The sequence below is a fragment of the Galeopterus variegatus genome, unplaced genomic scaffold (genome assembly GCF_000696425.1).
Source record: "Galeopterus variegatus unplaced genomic scaffold, G_variegatus-3.0.2 Scaffold1099, whole genome shotgun sequence".
NCBI lineage: Eukaryota > Metazoa > Chordata > Mammalia > Dermoptera > Cynocephalidae > Galeopterus > Galeopterus variegatus.
In genome coordinates this window covers 206,951-224,349 of record NW_007727210.1, presented here as the reverse complement: position 1 = coordinate 224,349, position 17,399 = coordinate 206,951, and the positions used below count along the sequence as shown (strand labels likewise).

Here is a 17,399-nt window from a genome sequence, read left to right as displayed (position 1 = left end):
TTTCTTAAAAGTTTTTATTAGCAGTCCTATTTGGTGTATTAGAGGACTCATCTCTCCAACAGAGTTTATTTATATTTAAAGCAAAACAAGAATAAGAACAAATTCTGATGTCATTCTAAAAGTGTGTAATTAAGAAGGAAGTTTGTTGGTAGTTGAAATACAGTATGGAATTCTTTGTTCTTTCTGTGAGCATGTGACTATAAAGCAATTTTAGACTCACATAACAATATAACAAGGAGCACTACTCTGCGCTGTGAATGTTTTCTAGGCCATTAGCACTGGCTTTCAGAAAAAAGCTGTTTTTATGGCCTTCAGCATGGGGTGGCCCAAAAGTGAGGCAGAGTTGCTCTTGCTGTGTTTTTTGCCAGGTTGGGCCAGGGAGCAGCACAATTGGGGAATGGAGATAAGGTGTGTGTGAGAGAGAGTGTGTGTGTGAGAGAATGAGTGAGTGAGTTGTAATGTTCCCTGTTCTCACAGTTACTGTCATAGTTTTCTAAGAATCTGGTTTTTCAGATAGAATATGGTAATACCCACAAAAACAATCAATGAGGAACATGTCATTGCAGCCTTTGAGGTATTTGTTTCGTACATAAGCGTTTCATAAGGTTTGAATACTTTTTTCTTTTGGACAACTATAAAATTTTTTACTTAAGTCTGGTATTATGCAAAATATGTCAACAGTTCAATGTTCTACTTATAAGATGCAGAAACAACTGAAAAACACTTTTCGAGGCCGAGCGCCTCTGTCCTTATGCTATATTGCAAATTTCATTCTCACAAAATTGTGAGTTGAAAACTTTTTGCAAATGATTCTTAGTACTTTGAATTTCATTAGCAAATATTGTACATATTACAGCACTTATGAATCTAGAATAAATCTTTATACAGAGAGTGTCTCTTTTCAATTGTTTAAGTAGTTCCATGTTATAATGTAGCTTTACCAAAAAGCAGCACCAGGACATTCACTCTTTTTTTTAAATTAAATCTATTTTTATTAATATTTTTAATTAACAAATCATAATTGTATATGTTAGTGGTAAGAACAGTCATTTTATAATTATCTTTAATGATTTTCTATAAATAAAACTTGTACCTTTCTATTGAGTTCTAAAGGCTACAGTAGAAAAGACAGCATAGAATTAATGAAAATATTCGATTTCCACAGCTGTTCCTTATTTCATATTACCAATGTCATATTGGTAATTTTTTATAATATTCAGGTGTGTTACAAATAAAATGAAACAATTTTATCTGAAGCATATTATAGTTTATTAATTCTGATCACACAATATAGCTTATTTTTTCACCCAGATCTTATTAATTAGGCAATACTATTTTTCATCTTTAGATAGCAGATACAGGAGATGATGTCTGGATTGTAATAGGACAGAATCAGAATGGAGTTCTGATTGTCAGAGGCTGGTCCGTGCTTTCCTACTCCTACGTTTTTCTGCATTTTCTCTACTCCCACTCTGGGAGAACTTTGTCTGGTACCATGTTCTTCCCAGTTCTGGTTCCTGGGAGAGCCAATGCCAGGAATTACGTCAAGATGCTTTTGCCATTGCTGTATCCTCTGCTTTCTCTTTTCTTGCTCTCAGCCACTCTTCAGCTGCTTATCTGACTCTTGTTTAGTGACATTACATAATTTAATATATAAATAGAAATAAAACCAAAGGATGCTGAAAGATGAAATTAAGGATTTTTTAACCTGCTTACTATAGTCAGGGTTTAACTATAATATCCTGTTAACTGAACAGTGCCTTTTGAAATATAAATATAAATGTAAATAGGTACAAAAATAGATAGATATCGTCTGTGGCTATTAGAAGATATAATAGTATAGCTCTTTGGCATTTCTGAGTCTGTATATTATAATTTATTTGTTTATTTGGCTTACTATAATGTAAATAATGCTGCAATTTATTATCTTTAAACATTTGGCTTTTTCTTCTTTGAAATTATTCTCATGGTAGATCTGTAGATGTTATTACTAGGTTAAATGTCAAAACTGATTTCTTTAAGGCTCTATTCAAATTGCCTTTCCAAAGGGTTATGGCAAGTTATATTAAAAATGTTATTCAGATGACCCACTGGCATTGCATATTGTTATTTTAAAGAGAAAAAAATACCATTTCAGTAGCTTATTAAACAAGAACAATCAAATAATAATTAAACCTTAGGGCTCTACATGATATTTAATATGTGGCTATGTTAATGAAGGCAAACTCCAAACTTTAAACAGCAACTACATCGATTATTCAGACTGTAAGCCCACTTATAATATCCCTGCTGGTTTCTTTCCATGTGGTTCCCACAATATCTTTCTGGTAATATCCAATCCCTTTAATGTGAAATATGGGCCAATTCATTTCAGAGCCCTTCCTTCTTCTTAACTCTAGTCTCTGGAAATCCCTCCAGCCTTCACGATCTACTTGAGGTCGCGCCATTCGATGCGTTCCCATGTCTCCTGAGCTTCCTCTCTTACCTTGTTGCTCATGTGCTCTCCCACCCCTTTTTATTTCAGGTGATTAACACAGAAAGTCCAAAATTCTAGGAAACACCTGCCATAAACCATAGGGCACATAACTTTTTAGCATTTATATACAAATTTCGAAGCCACACCCTCACTTCTAATGATGTAAATGGTTAAATAATTTACAGATAATTTACGAGTAAGAGTGTACTCTAACGAATAAGAGAGGATGGGTTGTACTGCTTTGCCACATCCATGCCTTCTCCAGAGTGGGTGAGAGATGTATGCACCATGGCTCACTTAGCTTCAAGGTTACCATATCAGGAGATTATACCTAGTTTATGGGTTAATTAGCTCTTACTAAATTATGGGTAAATTTTCAAATCACACATACTTCAAACAGCATTTATGATCTTTATCTTACCTAGAGTTTGTCCTAGGGAATATTAAAGACTCTATGATAAAACTCAATAAACTACATGTTGTAAAAAATTATACTAATAACAATTGATAGTTTAGTGATTCTACAGTTCTTTTCTTCTTTAAGAAAAAGATTAAAGAAAATGAGATAGATTTTCCCATTTTATTTATATTAAGCACACAATTAAGTTAAGCAAAACAAAATAGTTACGTATTTCCTAGTTAGAAGCACTTAAATTAAAGTGGTAGTATATTTCTCTTTTAAATTAAAAGGGAATTATTAGATCAATGTTTACCAAGCATTATTTATAGCATCTTTTATTATCATATTATTTTTTTAAAATTAAATTTATGTCATATTCTTTCTTTCCAAAGAAAAATTGTCAGATTTCATTTCAATATGAGCTGTAGTCCTTCTAAAGCATACAGAAAGTGTTCTTTAAATGCAGGGGTTGTAGTTCTATTCCTACTGCTAATAATTGTTTTACTTGGTCAGGCTGGCCACTGACAATTTGGGAAAGACATTTTTTAAAACTTATATGCAAAAAGTTAATCTTAAGATGCTGCATGTTGTCACATTCCTCCTCTAAATTGCAGACTAATTTAACCTCTTATGCATGAACTTGATTTTGTCTGTTTGTTTGTTTCAGCCTATGAATTACAGAACTGCCCGGATCCACCTCCGTTTCAGAATGGGTATATGATCAACTCAGATTACAGTGTGGGACAGTCAATATCTTTTGAGTGTTATCCTGGGTACATTTTGATAGGCCATCCTGTCCTCACTTGCCAGCATGGAATCAACAGAAACTGGAACTACCCTTTCCCAAGATGCGATGGTAGGTTAATAAATTTTCTTGAGAACAATTTAGTTTTTCATCAATATAATAGTGCATTAAATATTAAGTGAACAAATCCAATAATTCACTAATTTATTCCACAAATATTTATTGAGAATCTATTATGTTATACTCACTCTACTTAGTATTTCAGAAATATATCATATACCAGTAAGTTAAAAAAAATTAATAAACAGCCCTTGCTCTCTAGGAAGTTAGTTATAAAGACAACAAAATAATAAATGCAAATAAGTATAATGAAAAAACAGACACAAGGAGAGTGTTATGATAGATGGCAGGTCCAGAAGATGGCATACTCTTGGGAAGTAATCAGATAAGCCTTTATGATGTCAGCAGTATTTAACTTTACAGTGGTCACATTAAATTGTATAATCGAGGGGAAAAGGGTACTTACTGAATTTTATCCTAAGTATTTTTTATCATTTAACTTTTACAATAATCATGTGTTGCTTTTACATTTCAGAAAACTGAATTCATTTTTGTAGTGGGCCTTGAAAATGCGAAGTATTTTGCTACTCAGAGTTAGAAAACACTGTAGGTAGAAGAAGCAGTGTGAGCAAAGGTGTAGTCTAGCAGCAGCCTCAGGACAAAATAAAGCAGTGCAGCTTAATAGGGCATGGTGATCGGGATTTCTTGGGGCATGCTGGAGTCAGGTTGTTGGACAGCAGTGAGGGGCAAGATCTGTACTCACTGGATGTCCCTAGTCTGAGCAGGAATCACTACTTTAAAGCTTCTGTTTGGCTGCATAATTTTTATGATGACTTAGATATTGCAATATTAAGTTAAAATAAATAGAGTACTCACTGGATGTCCCTAGTCTGAGCAGGAATCACTACTTTAAAGCTTCTGTTTGGCTGCCTAATTTTTATGATGACTTAGATATTGCAATATTAAGTTAAAATAAATAGATCATGGGCCGGCCCGGTGGCGCACTGCTACAGTGCGCCGCTTGGGAGTACGGCGGTNAGTGCGCCGCTTGGGAGTGCGGCGGCGCTCCCGCCGAGGGTTCAGATCCCACAAACAGACCAGTTCCCGCTCACTGGCTGAGCGAGGTGCGGACGCGATGCCAAGGGTTGCGATCCCGTTGCGTGTCCCGGTCCGGTACGGGCGTGACACTGAGGGTTGCGATCCATTGCCGGACACGAAAAAAGACAAAAAGGAAAAAATAAATAAATAAATAAATAAATAAATAAATAAATAAATAAATAAATAAATAAATAAATAAATAAATAAATAAATAAATAAATAAATAAATAAATAAATAAATAAATAAATAAATAAATAAATAAATAAATAAATAAATAAATAAATAAATAAATAAATAAATAAATAAATAAATAAATAAATAAATAAATAAATAAATAAATAAATAAATAAATAAATAAATAAATAAATAAATAAATAAATAAATAAATAAATAAATAAATAAATAAATAAATAAATAAATAAATAAATAAATAAATAAATAAATAAATAAATAAATAAATAAATAAATAAATAAATAAATAAATAAATAAATAAATAAATAAATAAATAAATAGATCATATACTACATTTATAAAGAATGCATATGTAACACAAACTTTAGTATAAACCCAATATCCTATATTCTAACATTATAAATACAGTTCCTTTGAATAAAAAGTTCCAACTCTGTGGAACTTTGAAATGCTAAACACTTATATCCCATGGGGAAGACATCTAGCTGTGTTTGAATTTCTACTGAAGAAATAAAAAGCACATCAGTGGATGTTTTAAATCATATTTTTTACCTGTATTTTTCCATTCTATATCATTATAAAAACAACTATAAAAAAACCCTCTAGCTGTATTTTTAAAAGTTCTTATCATAGTCTAATATTTAAATACATATAAAATAAGCATTTAAAAATTTAAAAAAACAGTACTAAATATAGTAGTAATGTACCTGTTTGCTTTATTAAAACATTTAAAGAAATCTTTAATACTCCTCTCCATGGGACAACACTGCACTCTAACTAAGCTAACTGACCAGCCCCTTCTCTCCATTAAAAAAAAAAATACTTATATGTGTAAATTACTTTCAAATTATTAGGATGGGAACATTTTCTTATTTGAAATTTTATCTTGAATCCTTTGAATTCATATGTAAATGGTAGACTCCTTGACTAAATATTTCAAAAATAGAATTAAATATTTAATTTGATTTCATTGCTTTTTCAAGCTCAGTTTTTCAATGTGGACTTAACTTCTCTGGCTTAGAACTATTTCACCAGTGTGAAAATAACAAAATAAATCTTTTTTGATACAGTTTAAAGGTGAATTAGAAAATGTACTTTCTCTAATTCCATCATGGTATATAATACTAACCAGAGTTAGACCAATGGAGAGGCTAGAGTCCTTCAGACTTCCACAACCATGCTGAGGTTTGATACTTCCTTAGAATAATGCACAGAACACACTAAAGGCTATTATGTTCAGTTCACAGTTTATGATAGGGAAAAGATATGCTAAAATCACCCAAGGAAAAAAATGCATAGGGTAGAGTCTAGCAGGATGCATAAGTCTCCCAGAATCTATGTGTGACAATATGCACAGAGTACTGCCAACCTGGGAAGCTCACTTGAGTCAAAGTGTCCGCAGTTTTTGTTAGTGTCCCATTATGCAGGGATGACTGATTGATTGTTCACATGGTTGATCTAAGCCTCCAGGTAGGCTAGTGTGATGCAAAGTACCCAGCCTAAATCATATGGTTGGTCTTTCTGGCATAGCCAGCCCCAGCCTAACATTATTGGATGAGATCAGCCACATATTACACAAAGACACTCCTATCAGGTATGCCACAACTACCTCCAGGAAGCAAGGGCAAAGACCAGGCCTCTCTTTGGACAAGACCAAATCCTTTACTAAGCAAACACTTTTACAACGTATATTTCTCTTCCTACCAATAATGTCATAACCAGAATGAAAAAATCAAAATGTAAGATATGTGTCTAATTATGAAGTAAGTATTGCAACTAGATAGACCACATAGGATTTTGTAAGAATCATCCAATGTGAGTTTAACATCCTCTCCATATTGGATTAAAGTTTTAAAAATTCAGCAGATGGGGCCGGCCCGGTGGCGCACTTATCCAGTGCGCCGCTTGGGAAGCGCGGCGGCGCTCCTGCCCGAGGGTTCGGATCCCACATACAGACCGGTTCCCGAGGCGCGGGGGCAACACTGAGGGTTGCGATCCCGTTGCCGGTCCCTGGTCCAGTACGGGGGCAACACTGAGGGTTGCGATCCATTGCCGGACACGGAAAAAGACAAAAAAAAAAAAAATTCAGCAGATGGTATTATTTTAATACAAAAGTTATTTTACCTATGAAAGGTTATATTTCACAACCACAAAAAATAGTCCTTCTTTCATAAGAATGTTGGGGCTGTTCAGATGTCCTTTAATATACTCTTAGCGAAGTCCTCCACAGAGACAACAACAAACTGTTGACAATCCAGTATCCTCACCTAAAGTGTATTTTATTAATCCACAGTGTTTATTACTTCAGATTTATGGTTGCTTGTAGGGCAAGTATACCAAAAAACTATCTTCAAAGGTCCCTGTAGACTTCAAAAGAACCCCAGAAAAAAACATAGATACTTTGAAGAACTTCTAGATGCTTTTATTAAAGATTGACCAGTTCAGAAAATGATTATTCAAAAATTCTAAGCCTTAAGGCATCAATCTTCACAAGTGTATATAAATCAATTTCTATTCATATGCTGAAAATATTTATATAAGTTGCATAAGATCTATTATACAAAATTAGTATATTCTAAACTTATCTGAAAAAACTATGATCTAAAAATACGATATCTATAAAAATATATTAGAATATATCTGAAAGTGACTTGAGAAATTCAAGAAAATATATTTTTGCCAGTAACACAACTATACAGAAGTCTCAGTTTAAAAATATGGGTTATAATTAGTAAAATATACTTAAGAAAATTTGATTTATTAATTTACTAAATGTAGTTTGATAATTAAATATGTATCCACACTTAAAATATGATTCAAAAATTTTAAATATTTTGTTGATCTGATTAACCCTATATCACTGAAATGCCTATGTGAATATAATAAGGTCTTTTTTCAAAAATTTAAACGCCATCTTAATATATGTCACTTTAATATGCATTAGTATCTGTGTGGTCAGGAACTGTTTGGACAGAGGTAATTGATTAGGATGACTAACGTGTTGCAATAGTTTGTGAGCAGCTTCCTTCAGTTTGACAGATTTTGTAAGCAGAATACAGCTTTTTTAAGGAACTTATTTTTTAATTAAAAAGCATTGATTGTATACAGTCATATTTCAATACATGTATACACTGTGTAGTGCTCTAATCAGAGTAGTTACCATATTCATCATCACAAATATTTATCATTTCTTTGTGATGAGAACATTTGAGCTCCTCCCTTTTAGCCATTTGAGCACATACAATAAATTACTGTTAATTATAGACGCCTAGCACCACTGTACACCACTAGAACTTACGTTTTCTATCTCACTGTATTTTGAGAACAGAGTTTGACTGCATAGTTGACATTAGAAATCCAGCCAGGCAAACAATACATTATTAGGTATGTATTTTTTAAAAATTAAAGTTTACCAAATTGATCGGTAAATACAGAAAATAATCTTTCCCAATAGTTCAGAATAAAAACGAGTATGAAGAATGTGACTCTGTATCTTTACTTTGTCTTACCTGTATTTATAAATACTGTTTTTAAAATCTCCATTACCAAACAGTAACTCCTGAGATGCAGCCTACTCTGTCTCTTTATCAGAAAACAATCTCAGGGAAACCACAGTAAAGAAAGGAAAAATAATGAGATCAGAAATACCTGTAGTGCTCTACACATTAGGTGAGATTAAGCATTCAGTACTTGAATATATTAATAACCAAGAAATTAAAATGCATAAATATTCATGCCAAATGTATTTATTGGTTTAATACTGTAATATTTTTTCATACTCTTAAAGTTTCCACAGAAATCTTAATATAATCCTAGAAAAAAACCACCTGTAAGTTATCCATAACTTGTTTAGTAGATATTTAGGGTTTTAAAATTGTAGTTATTTTAACTTTAGTTGTTGGTGTAATATCACTTAATATGCTCTATCTACCTCTATTCAGACAAAGTCACATCACATAAATTTTATATATAGGAAAAGACAGCACAATAAAGAGATGTCTCAGTGCTCCTGCTTGTTCCGGGTTCAGCTTCAGGTAAAATAAAGTGAAGGCTCCTGCTTCCACAGCCCTAAGCAGACGTCTGCCACACTCAGCATCTTCTAGCATCTTCTACCTCTGACTTCACACCTGGCCAAGAGTCAGTCAGATACAGCTATCACTTCTGTGTATGTGAACCACCTAAAAGTTGCCTCCTCCCAGCAGCCAACGGCCATGGTGGCACCCGGGTGAATTTCAGACTGGGTGTAGTGTTCACATTAGACATCACCTCCATCATTGTCAACAAAGCTAATGCTGGCTCTAGAATTTCATCAAATCATGCAGTTTCATCTTTATGTACTTATTTTTTCTCTGGAAAAATTACATGTAGTAATAACTTGAGAACATTTTCTCATTAACTGTGCTTTGCACAGTAATTCTTTCTCCCAACCTGAGCTCTTTATTCTTAACATGCCTGTGCATTCATGATGAACATGCCTCTATTGACCCTGTGGCTCACTAGGGTGAGAGAGTTTGGCCTCTCCAGCAGCTCCAGTAGAGATGCGTGATCGGCAGATCCGCTTGGGGTCTGCTACTTAGTTGTCTTTCTATTCATGCTTTGACCAGAAACTCCCAGACAGACAGGTAAGAAGAAGCTGAGGACCACCTACGGGGCTCCCCACTGAGCTTCCTCCTTGATCTCCACTTCAGGCTTCACTTTGAACCTCACCTGCAGGGAGAGGAAGGCAGGATGGATGCACTTCATGCAAGTCAGATCACACACCCGCCTTCTCGGTGGAATTCAGCAAGATACCAAGATGAGGAAATCCAAACGTGCCTTTGATGCCACCACAGGGAGGATAAAGACTTCTTTGGGACTAGACAAAGTCAGATCATGGGAAACAGGAGAGGAAATTTTGACTCTTTGTTTCTCTAGACTGTACAGCAGGAGGGAAAGAGGATTTTGTCTTGAGAATACTTTTTATGTGCACTGATAGAACATTATTATCTCATGTGACAAGGATCACCTGTTTTTCCTTCATGGTACTTACACAAGTTGAATTTTATGCTTATTTAGTGCTTGGTTAATATCTCTCTTCATCAGTATTCAATAAGCTCCACAAAGGCAGGAATGGGGTCTCTGTGGTTCACTGTTGTAGCCCTAGCCCTAAGCACACTTCCTGGAACATAACAGACTCTCAATAAATACTTGTTGAATAAGTGAATGAAAGGATTTTGTTATTTGAACAGCAGAGATTAAATCATGGCAAGAATACCTGAATTGTTCAATGTTATAGAGCTATTAAGTGACATGAAGAACATCAGAAGTCAGGGATGTGTCCTACCAAGAAATCACCACATCATTTCTTTTGCCTTTTAATACATGGGAACTACATTTTTGTGTTTTATTTTGTTTTCCCAATGGGAAAGGTGCTACTGCCTATAATGTGGTTATACAACTATAAGATTCAACTTGAAAAGCAAAAATGCAAAAGGGCAATTTTAGAGTTATAAATCAATATCCAGTGAATGTCATCACATCACACATAAGGTGTATCAGCCTATTTGCTTCAATGTGTTTATTATTAAAGTGCTTTGTGTTTATTGTCTCACTCTTTCATCAATACATCAGTTCTTTACTGCCTAGTGTTTATCGTGATCTGAGCTAGACCAAGGGGGTTAAGGAAAGGAGATTGTGGTCGGGGTGGGAGGAGACAGAGTCTTGCCTTCTAGCAGCTGACAGTCCAGTGGAAGAGCATCTGGCAATGAGCTGTAGCCACCTGATAGGTGAGCAGAGATAGTTATCTAGAGCCAGAGCAACCAGGAAAGACTGGAAGGAGGGGGACGTATGAGTTAAGATTTGGAGGAAGAGACACATTCATCCCAGAGGCAAGGTAGGAGAAAAGCATGTGAGCTTTTCATGCTGGATGACACTTGCCTGAAGTCTGGGGGTGAGGAAAGCATACCGTCTTCAGGGGACAATGAGAAGCTTGTGACTACAGTATCACTAATGGTCCCATTTCAGACTCTAGGTCTCAGTGTGTTCCAGGCCCTGACCACACAGAAGTCACAGAAATGTGGGCTCCAGGTGATGGTTTGCTTTGCCAGGTTACAATTCCAAATTTGTGTGACTCCAAACCCCAGTTAGTGATAATTATACTCTAAAGCCTCTAAAGTGTTCCACACAGCTCCTTCTTCTAATAAATTTATCCAAATCTTGGGCCAGGTTCCGTCTATTTTACACTGGTATGTTTTCTAACTCCTTTGAAATCAGCATGCATCTATGCAATTAATTCAGCAATGCAACATATACTGACACATCATATTTCATCAGTCATTACTTTGAATTGAAATTAAACTTTTCCCTTTGTTTATCTTTTTATGTGTTTTGGCCTCTTCACTCCACCTAAATTCTACACCTTTTATGTGGTGGGTCTTTCACAGCCCTACAAGATTCAGGCTAGTAGTAGAAACTCACACCACATCTGTTGGCTTTTGGTTTGATTTAAAGTCATAGTCTACTTGTCTATAACTTTGATGTGCTACACCACTACTTGAATTCAAGAATACATTTTGGATTATTCTACTAATATTTGGTCATATCACTTTTCCATAAATTAAATAAAATAATTTTCACAGCAACAATAAATATAGGTTTATTAAGTAAACTAAAAATAGACTAGGTATTGTGATTCTTCACATAATTGACCACTAGTTAGATATGGAAGTGCTTCAATTAAATTAAACACCACTTACATAATTTTATCTCCTTTCCTCAGGTGTAGATCTGGGAAGAATTGATAATGTCTTTGTTTTAAGGCAAATAGACTTAGATGCCACTCTTTCAGAAAGCTTAAAAAGGCTTTGGAAATGACTTAAAATGAAAATAATTCAGTTATATATTTATGTATAATTTCCACATAATCCTTTGCAGTGGATGGTTCAATGGATTATCAGCTGTCACAGATGATAACTGACTAAGGATTTTTTTTTTTTCAATCATATGGGAATGACCTAATCCTGAAGGGTTTTGAAGATTTGGAGAATATATTAAATGAAACTGACATAACTTAGCTTAGAAATATAATTCTTCTAAGGTTTTCAGATTTTAGGGGAATAATTTTGAAAGATTAGTCACAAATATTTCACAATTATTTCATGGCTAAGGGACTTTGGAGACAGAAATAATTAACTATCTACTTACTAAAATCAACTGTATTAGGCTTAATTTTAATTTGCTTCCTTTTTCAGCTCCTTGTGGATACAATGTAACATCTCAGAATGGTACCATTTATTCCCCCGGATTTCCAGATGAGTATCCAATTTTAAAGGACTGCATTTGGCTTATCACTGTGCCTCCAGGGCATGGAGTTTACATCAACTTCACCTTGTTGCAGACAGAAGCGGTTAATGATTACATCGCTGTTTGGTATGAGAACCCTTCAAGTAAAAAACAGTCTGTAATTGTGATAAACTATTCTGATTTAGCACTTACATGCCACTTGCATGTCAGATTACACATTTAGAAATGAACTAGTTAGATAATGGAAAAGAAATTTACTATCAAAATCCAGAGAGGGCCGGCCTGGTGGCACACTGGAGAGTGCGCTGCTTGGGAGTGTGGTGGCACTCCCGCCAAGGGTTCGGATCCCATGTGGTGACCGGTTCCCTCTCACTGGCTGAGCGTGGCGCGGGCGCAACACTGAGGGTTGCGATCCCATTGCCGGCCAGTAAAAAAGACAAAAAGGAAAAAAAAAATCCTGAGAGATGGAGAATAAATTGAATGTTAATATGCTTGGGTTTTGCTACATGGTAGAAATAGCCAGGATTGCTTTTAATTTATAGGAACATGCCAAGATGGTTTTATTTTACATTTTTAAGTGTGATTTTTTTTTTCTAAAAGAAGAGCTGGTAGGGTCCTCCACCATTGCTTGATGCTCCTGGCACACAGCCCTCCCTCCATCATCCATACATGTTGCAGCCTTGCATGTGACAGACAGGGAGTCACACTGAGCCAGAGACCAGGGAGGGACTGTAGCTGTAGCTCTTTCTAATGAGTTATGTCCATGGGAGTGACTGTTCCTGCCTTTGCTTTCTGAGGTGAGAGTTTATTAGGGAAACAGGAAATGACAGTTCTCCTGGGATCTGTGATAGGAGAGGTAGGTTGTTCGCGAGGGCTCTAGGACGGGTGTGGTGTTGGAGTAAACTGCTGTGACAGCTAAAGGAGTAATCGCAAGTGTGTGTGTGTGTGTGTGTGTGTGGTGCATTTGTGATTATGTGTGTGGTTTGTGTGTATTGGTGTGTATCTGTGTGGTACATGTCTGTGTGGGTAAGTCTGTGTAGTGTCTGTGTGGGGTGAGCGTGTGATGTGTGTATAAGTGCATATGGTATGTCTGTGTGAGTGTGTGTCTGTATGTGTGTGTGTGGTGCATTTGTGATTATGTGTGTGGTTTGTGTGAGTGTGGGTTTGTGTGTATTGGTGTGTATCTGTGTGCTACATGTCTGTGTGGGGTGAGCGTGTGATGTGTGTATAAGTGCATATGGTATGTCTGTGTGAGTGTGTGTGTGTGTGTGTGTGGCGTGGCTGAACTCTTCGTAGAGTCCAAAGAGGGCAAGATTTGACCTGCACAAGCAGGGACAGATACCACAGGGCTTATAATAAATCATGTTAAGGATTTTGAGCTTTATCTAAGAGCTGTGAGGATCCACTTACGGGCTTTAAGCAGGGAACATGTGAGGCCAGATTTCGGTTGCAGAAGAATTGTTCTCATTTTGTGGGAAATCTAGTTTCAAAGGGCAAGATGGGAGGCTGGCTTTTGAGGCTGTAGAAATAAATCTTGGAGGGAGATGAAAATTACCTGAACCAGTGGATGAACATGACAAGAAACAGAACTTGAAATACTAAATTGACCGTATGAAGCTGCCATTTCCAAAGCAAAACAAAACAACAGTATAATATCGCCAGTTTCACATAGATTAAGCTTTCTATTTAGAAGGTAAAATCCAAAAGTCTTGCCAATTAACAGATGCCCAGTGCCTATCATCAGAACAGTCATGAAAGAGAGACTGAAAAGTTTAGTCAGCTTTGTGAATATTAAACATCTTAAGGAAGAAAGTTATGGTATGTTGAACGTTCAAAAGGAGAGAACAGAACTGAGGTTACCAGAGGTGGGAAAGGGGGAGTGGGATGGGGTAAGGGAGGAATTGGTAAAGGGCCAGAAAAAATGATTACATTGTATAATGTTGAATATACTAATTATCCTGATTTGAGCATCACATATTGAACACAGGTATTGATATCCAACTCTGTACCCTACAGATATGCACAATCAACTGTTACAATAAAAAAATTTTAAAAAGGAAAAAAATAAACATCTTAATATTTCTAAATAGTGTCCAGAGGATGTTATATTTCATAGTTTTAAAAAAATATTTTAATTCATTAGCAAAATTTTTCATGAATCTTTCATAATTAAATAAACATCATTGCATTTAGACTTTAAAATGTGGGAATTTGAAAGGAAGCCACTAAGTGGTATAAAATGTGACCAAATTTCTGACATTTGTCTGAAAAAGGCAAGATTTGGACATGGGTGTTGAACTGGTGCTGCCTTTCCAGGTTTGAGCACCTGGAGCGGAGCCTGGAGCCTGGGGTTTGGGGTCAGCCTGTATTGCTTTTAGCAAGACAGAGCCTAGCTGTCAGGAGAAAAAGTGGTTACTTTCAGCTGTGACATGGGAACTTTCTACTCCAACTGCTCTTTCTCTCTCTCCTAGGGATGGGCCAGATCAGAATTCACCTCAGCTGGGAGTTTTCAGTGGTAATACCGCTCTCGAAACAGCTTATAGTTCTACCAACCAAGTCCTGCTCAAGTTCCATAGTGACTTTTCTAATGGAGGTTTCTTTGTCCTCAATTTTCACGGTCAGTTCATTTTCACCCCATTGATTAAGACAGAATTCTATGTGCTGTTTCTCATAGAATTGACCCACGCCTCATTTCCAGCTGTAATTCCTTGACTAGGTCCACTGAGAGCTTTTAGGATTGTCTTGCCTTGGAGGCCAATTTCCTGTGATCCTTTTTGGTTTAATGATATCTTTACTATTTATTACTTCACATCTTATCAAGTCATGTTTTGAAGTAAGCTTCGATTCATTTCAGGATAAATATATTATAAGTAAAACTCTGATAATGGAGGCCATTAAAATACATTTGGTACCTTTTATAGATTTACTCATTTCTGTCCCTACATGAACTCTTATAGAAAATGTCATGTAATTATAAATGGGGCAAAAGCAACTTCTAATGATCTTTAGAATGAACTCTAACAGTATGGAATAAAGCATATCATTCCCTATCTCTCAGGACACTGCCACCCATAAAATTCCTCAGGACAAGAAACAGACATTACCAAATGTTGACAGGGACAGAGAGCCACACCATGTTTGAATCATTTCTCTTGCAGAATTTCAAAAATATGTAAAGAGGGTTTACTTCAATGTTATAATCTTTAAAATTTTTACACATTTTTTTGACTTTAAATATTCCTAGGCATTAAATACTCGTATGAACATTGGAAGCTTGAGAATTTTATACAACAGTGGTTTATAAACATAGACATTTCAGTGTACTTAAGTACTATAACATCTTTAAGAGGAATGCTTTTTTGTAATATTTTTGTTTACTCAACAAATTTAATTGCTGTTATTTTTTTTCATAAATCATTTAGCATTTCAGCTCAAGAAATGTGAACCTCCCCCTGCAGTTCCACAGGCAGAAATGCTTATTGAGGATGAGGATTTTGAAATAGGTAATATTTTCTTCATTACCATACCATGAATTCAACTTGACTTTTTTATATCACTTCTAACTGCACTGGTTACTCAGACTAGTGGTAATTTGTCAGAAAATATTATCTCTAAAGTATTGCTGGGGGCTTATACAGAGGTCATGTATCAAATAGAAAATGATTCTCTTTATTTCAATGATTTTTTGTTTTCTTTTGTTTTTCCATTTGAATTTTGCTTTTGTCATTTTGAGCACTTTCTCCCCTGTGACATTTACTAGTTCACTTTTTGTTTTGATTAAAGTTTTCAGAGACGGATGAGCAGATATTTGTGGTTAGTTAGGGGAACATGTTTATGTACTTGTGGAAGACCTTAATCATTTATGGCTAAGATAATGATTAGGACAATGCAGACCTTTTATTGCAACTGGAATATAATTACTAAAGTATATTTAATGATAGGATTTATAAATTATGCTTTATCATCTTTATCGGTGCTCTAATTCATGAAATAATTATCTGGTCATATTAAGAAAGCAGCCATGGCATATGTCTGTAGTGGAATTGTTGTGACCCAGGATTTCTCAGACCCAATTAAAAATTCTTTGTCCTGTTGTCACACCACATTTCTGACCACTGGTCAAACCATGGTGACCCAATTTCTTTGTTAACTGGAGTATTGTGTTAATTAGGCCAAGGTCATGGATGAGCTCTCTTTGGAGGCTCTGCAGCCGTTCTATTCTACAACCTCATTTAAATAGCAAGCCTCTATTTCAGTTTTTTATTTTTTGGTAGTCACTGGGGAAAGGGAACACACATATATGCATCTGTCAAGGAAGAAAACCTGCCACACTATTTCTTTACTAATATGGATTAAGTTTAAGATATTGTTTTTATAAATTAAGAACTGAAAATGCTATTTTTAAAACAGACTAAAAATATAGACATCGTTTCTGAAATCGTTTGCATATTGACTTAATTCCTTAAGTAGTCATGTATGTTTCATACATTCACACACTCTGAATGTCACAAGAACACAACTGTCTAGTGTGTTGTATTGACTCTTTCAGGAGATTTTGTGAAGTACCAGTGCCATCCTGGGTACACTTTGTTGGGGACTGACACACTGACCTGCAAGCTCAGTTCCCAGTTGCAATTTGAAGGCTCTCTCCCAACATGTGAAGGTATGCACACTTTTTATTATTATTTGTATTGGTGTCAATTTCTTTGTCTGTATGGATTTGAACTTAATCTCTATCTGTGCTGTGATCCCATTGAAATAAAATAACCTGCAAACAGAAATATATAATGACCCTTTCTTTTTTAGCTAGCCCTAGAAAATAAATCAAATCCCCATCAAATAAGAAATCCTGTTTTTTGGCAACAATTTATAATGAAAATGTTCAAATATGTGGGAAAGTTGAAATAATTTAAAAATAAACACCTGAATATTCACCACCTAGATTCCACTATGAATGTTTACATCACTTCCTTTATCACATGTCTCTCTCCTCTCTATTATCTCTCTATCCATTCATTAAACTATATCATATTTTTTGATGCATTTCAAGGCAAATATTGGGCATCACTACATTTCCCCCTGAATATTTTGACATGCGTATAATTAGCTCATGCTTAATTTATTTGGAGTAAAATTTATAAACAG

At 35.3% G+C, this 17,399-nt stretch overlaps 1 protein-coding gene across 1 annotated transcript in view; it reads left to right on the top strand.

Moving 5' to 3' along the window:
- Window positions 1–17,399, top strand: part of CSMD1 (CUB and Sushi multiple domains 1) — a gene marked incomplete at its 5' end in the record, with an annotated part of 372,382 nt that overhangs the window by 190,904 nt on the left and 164,079 nt on the right. Inside the window, 5 exons of the mRNA XM_008574770.1 lie at window positions 3,544–3,732; window positions 12,203–12,380; window positions 14,726–14,871; window positions 15,677–15,757; window positions 16,804–16,917. Coding sequence (XP_008572992.1) covers window positions 3,544–3,732; window positions 12,203–12,380; window positions 14,726–14,871; window positions 15,677–15,757; window positions 16,804–16,917 — 708 coding nt within the window. The remainder of the gene's footprint in view (window positions 1–3,543; window positions 3,733–12,202; window positions 12,381–14,725; window positions 14,872–15,676; window positions 15,758–16,803; window positions 16,918–17,399) is intronic.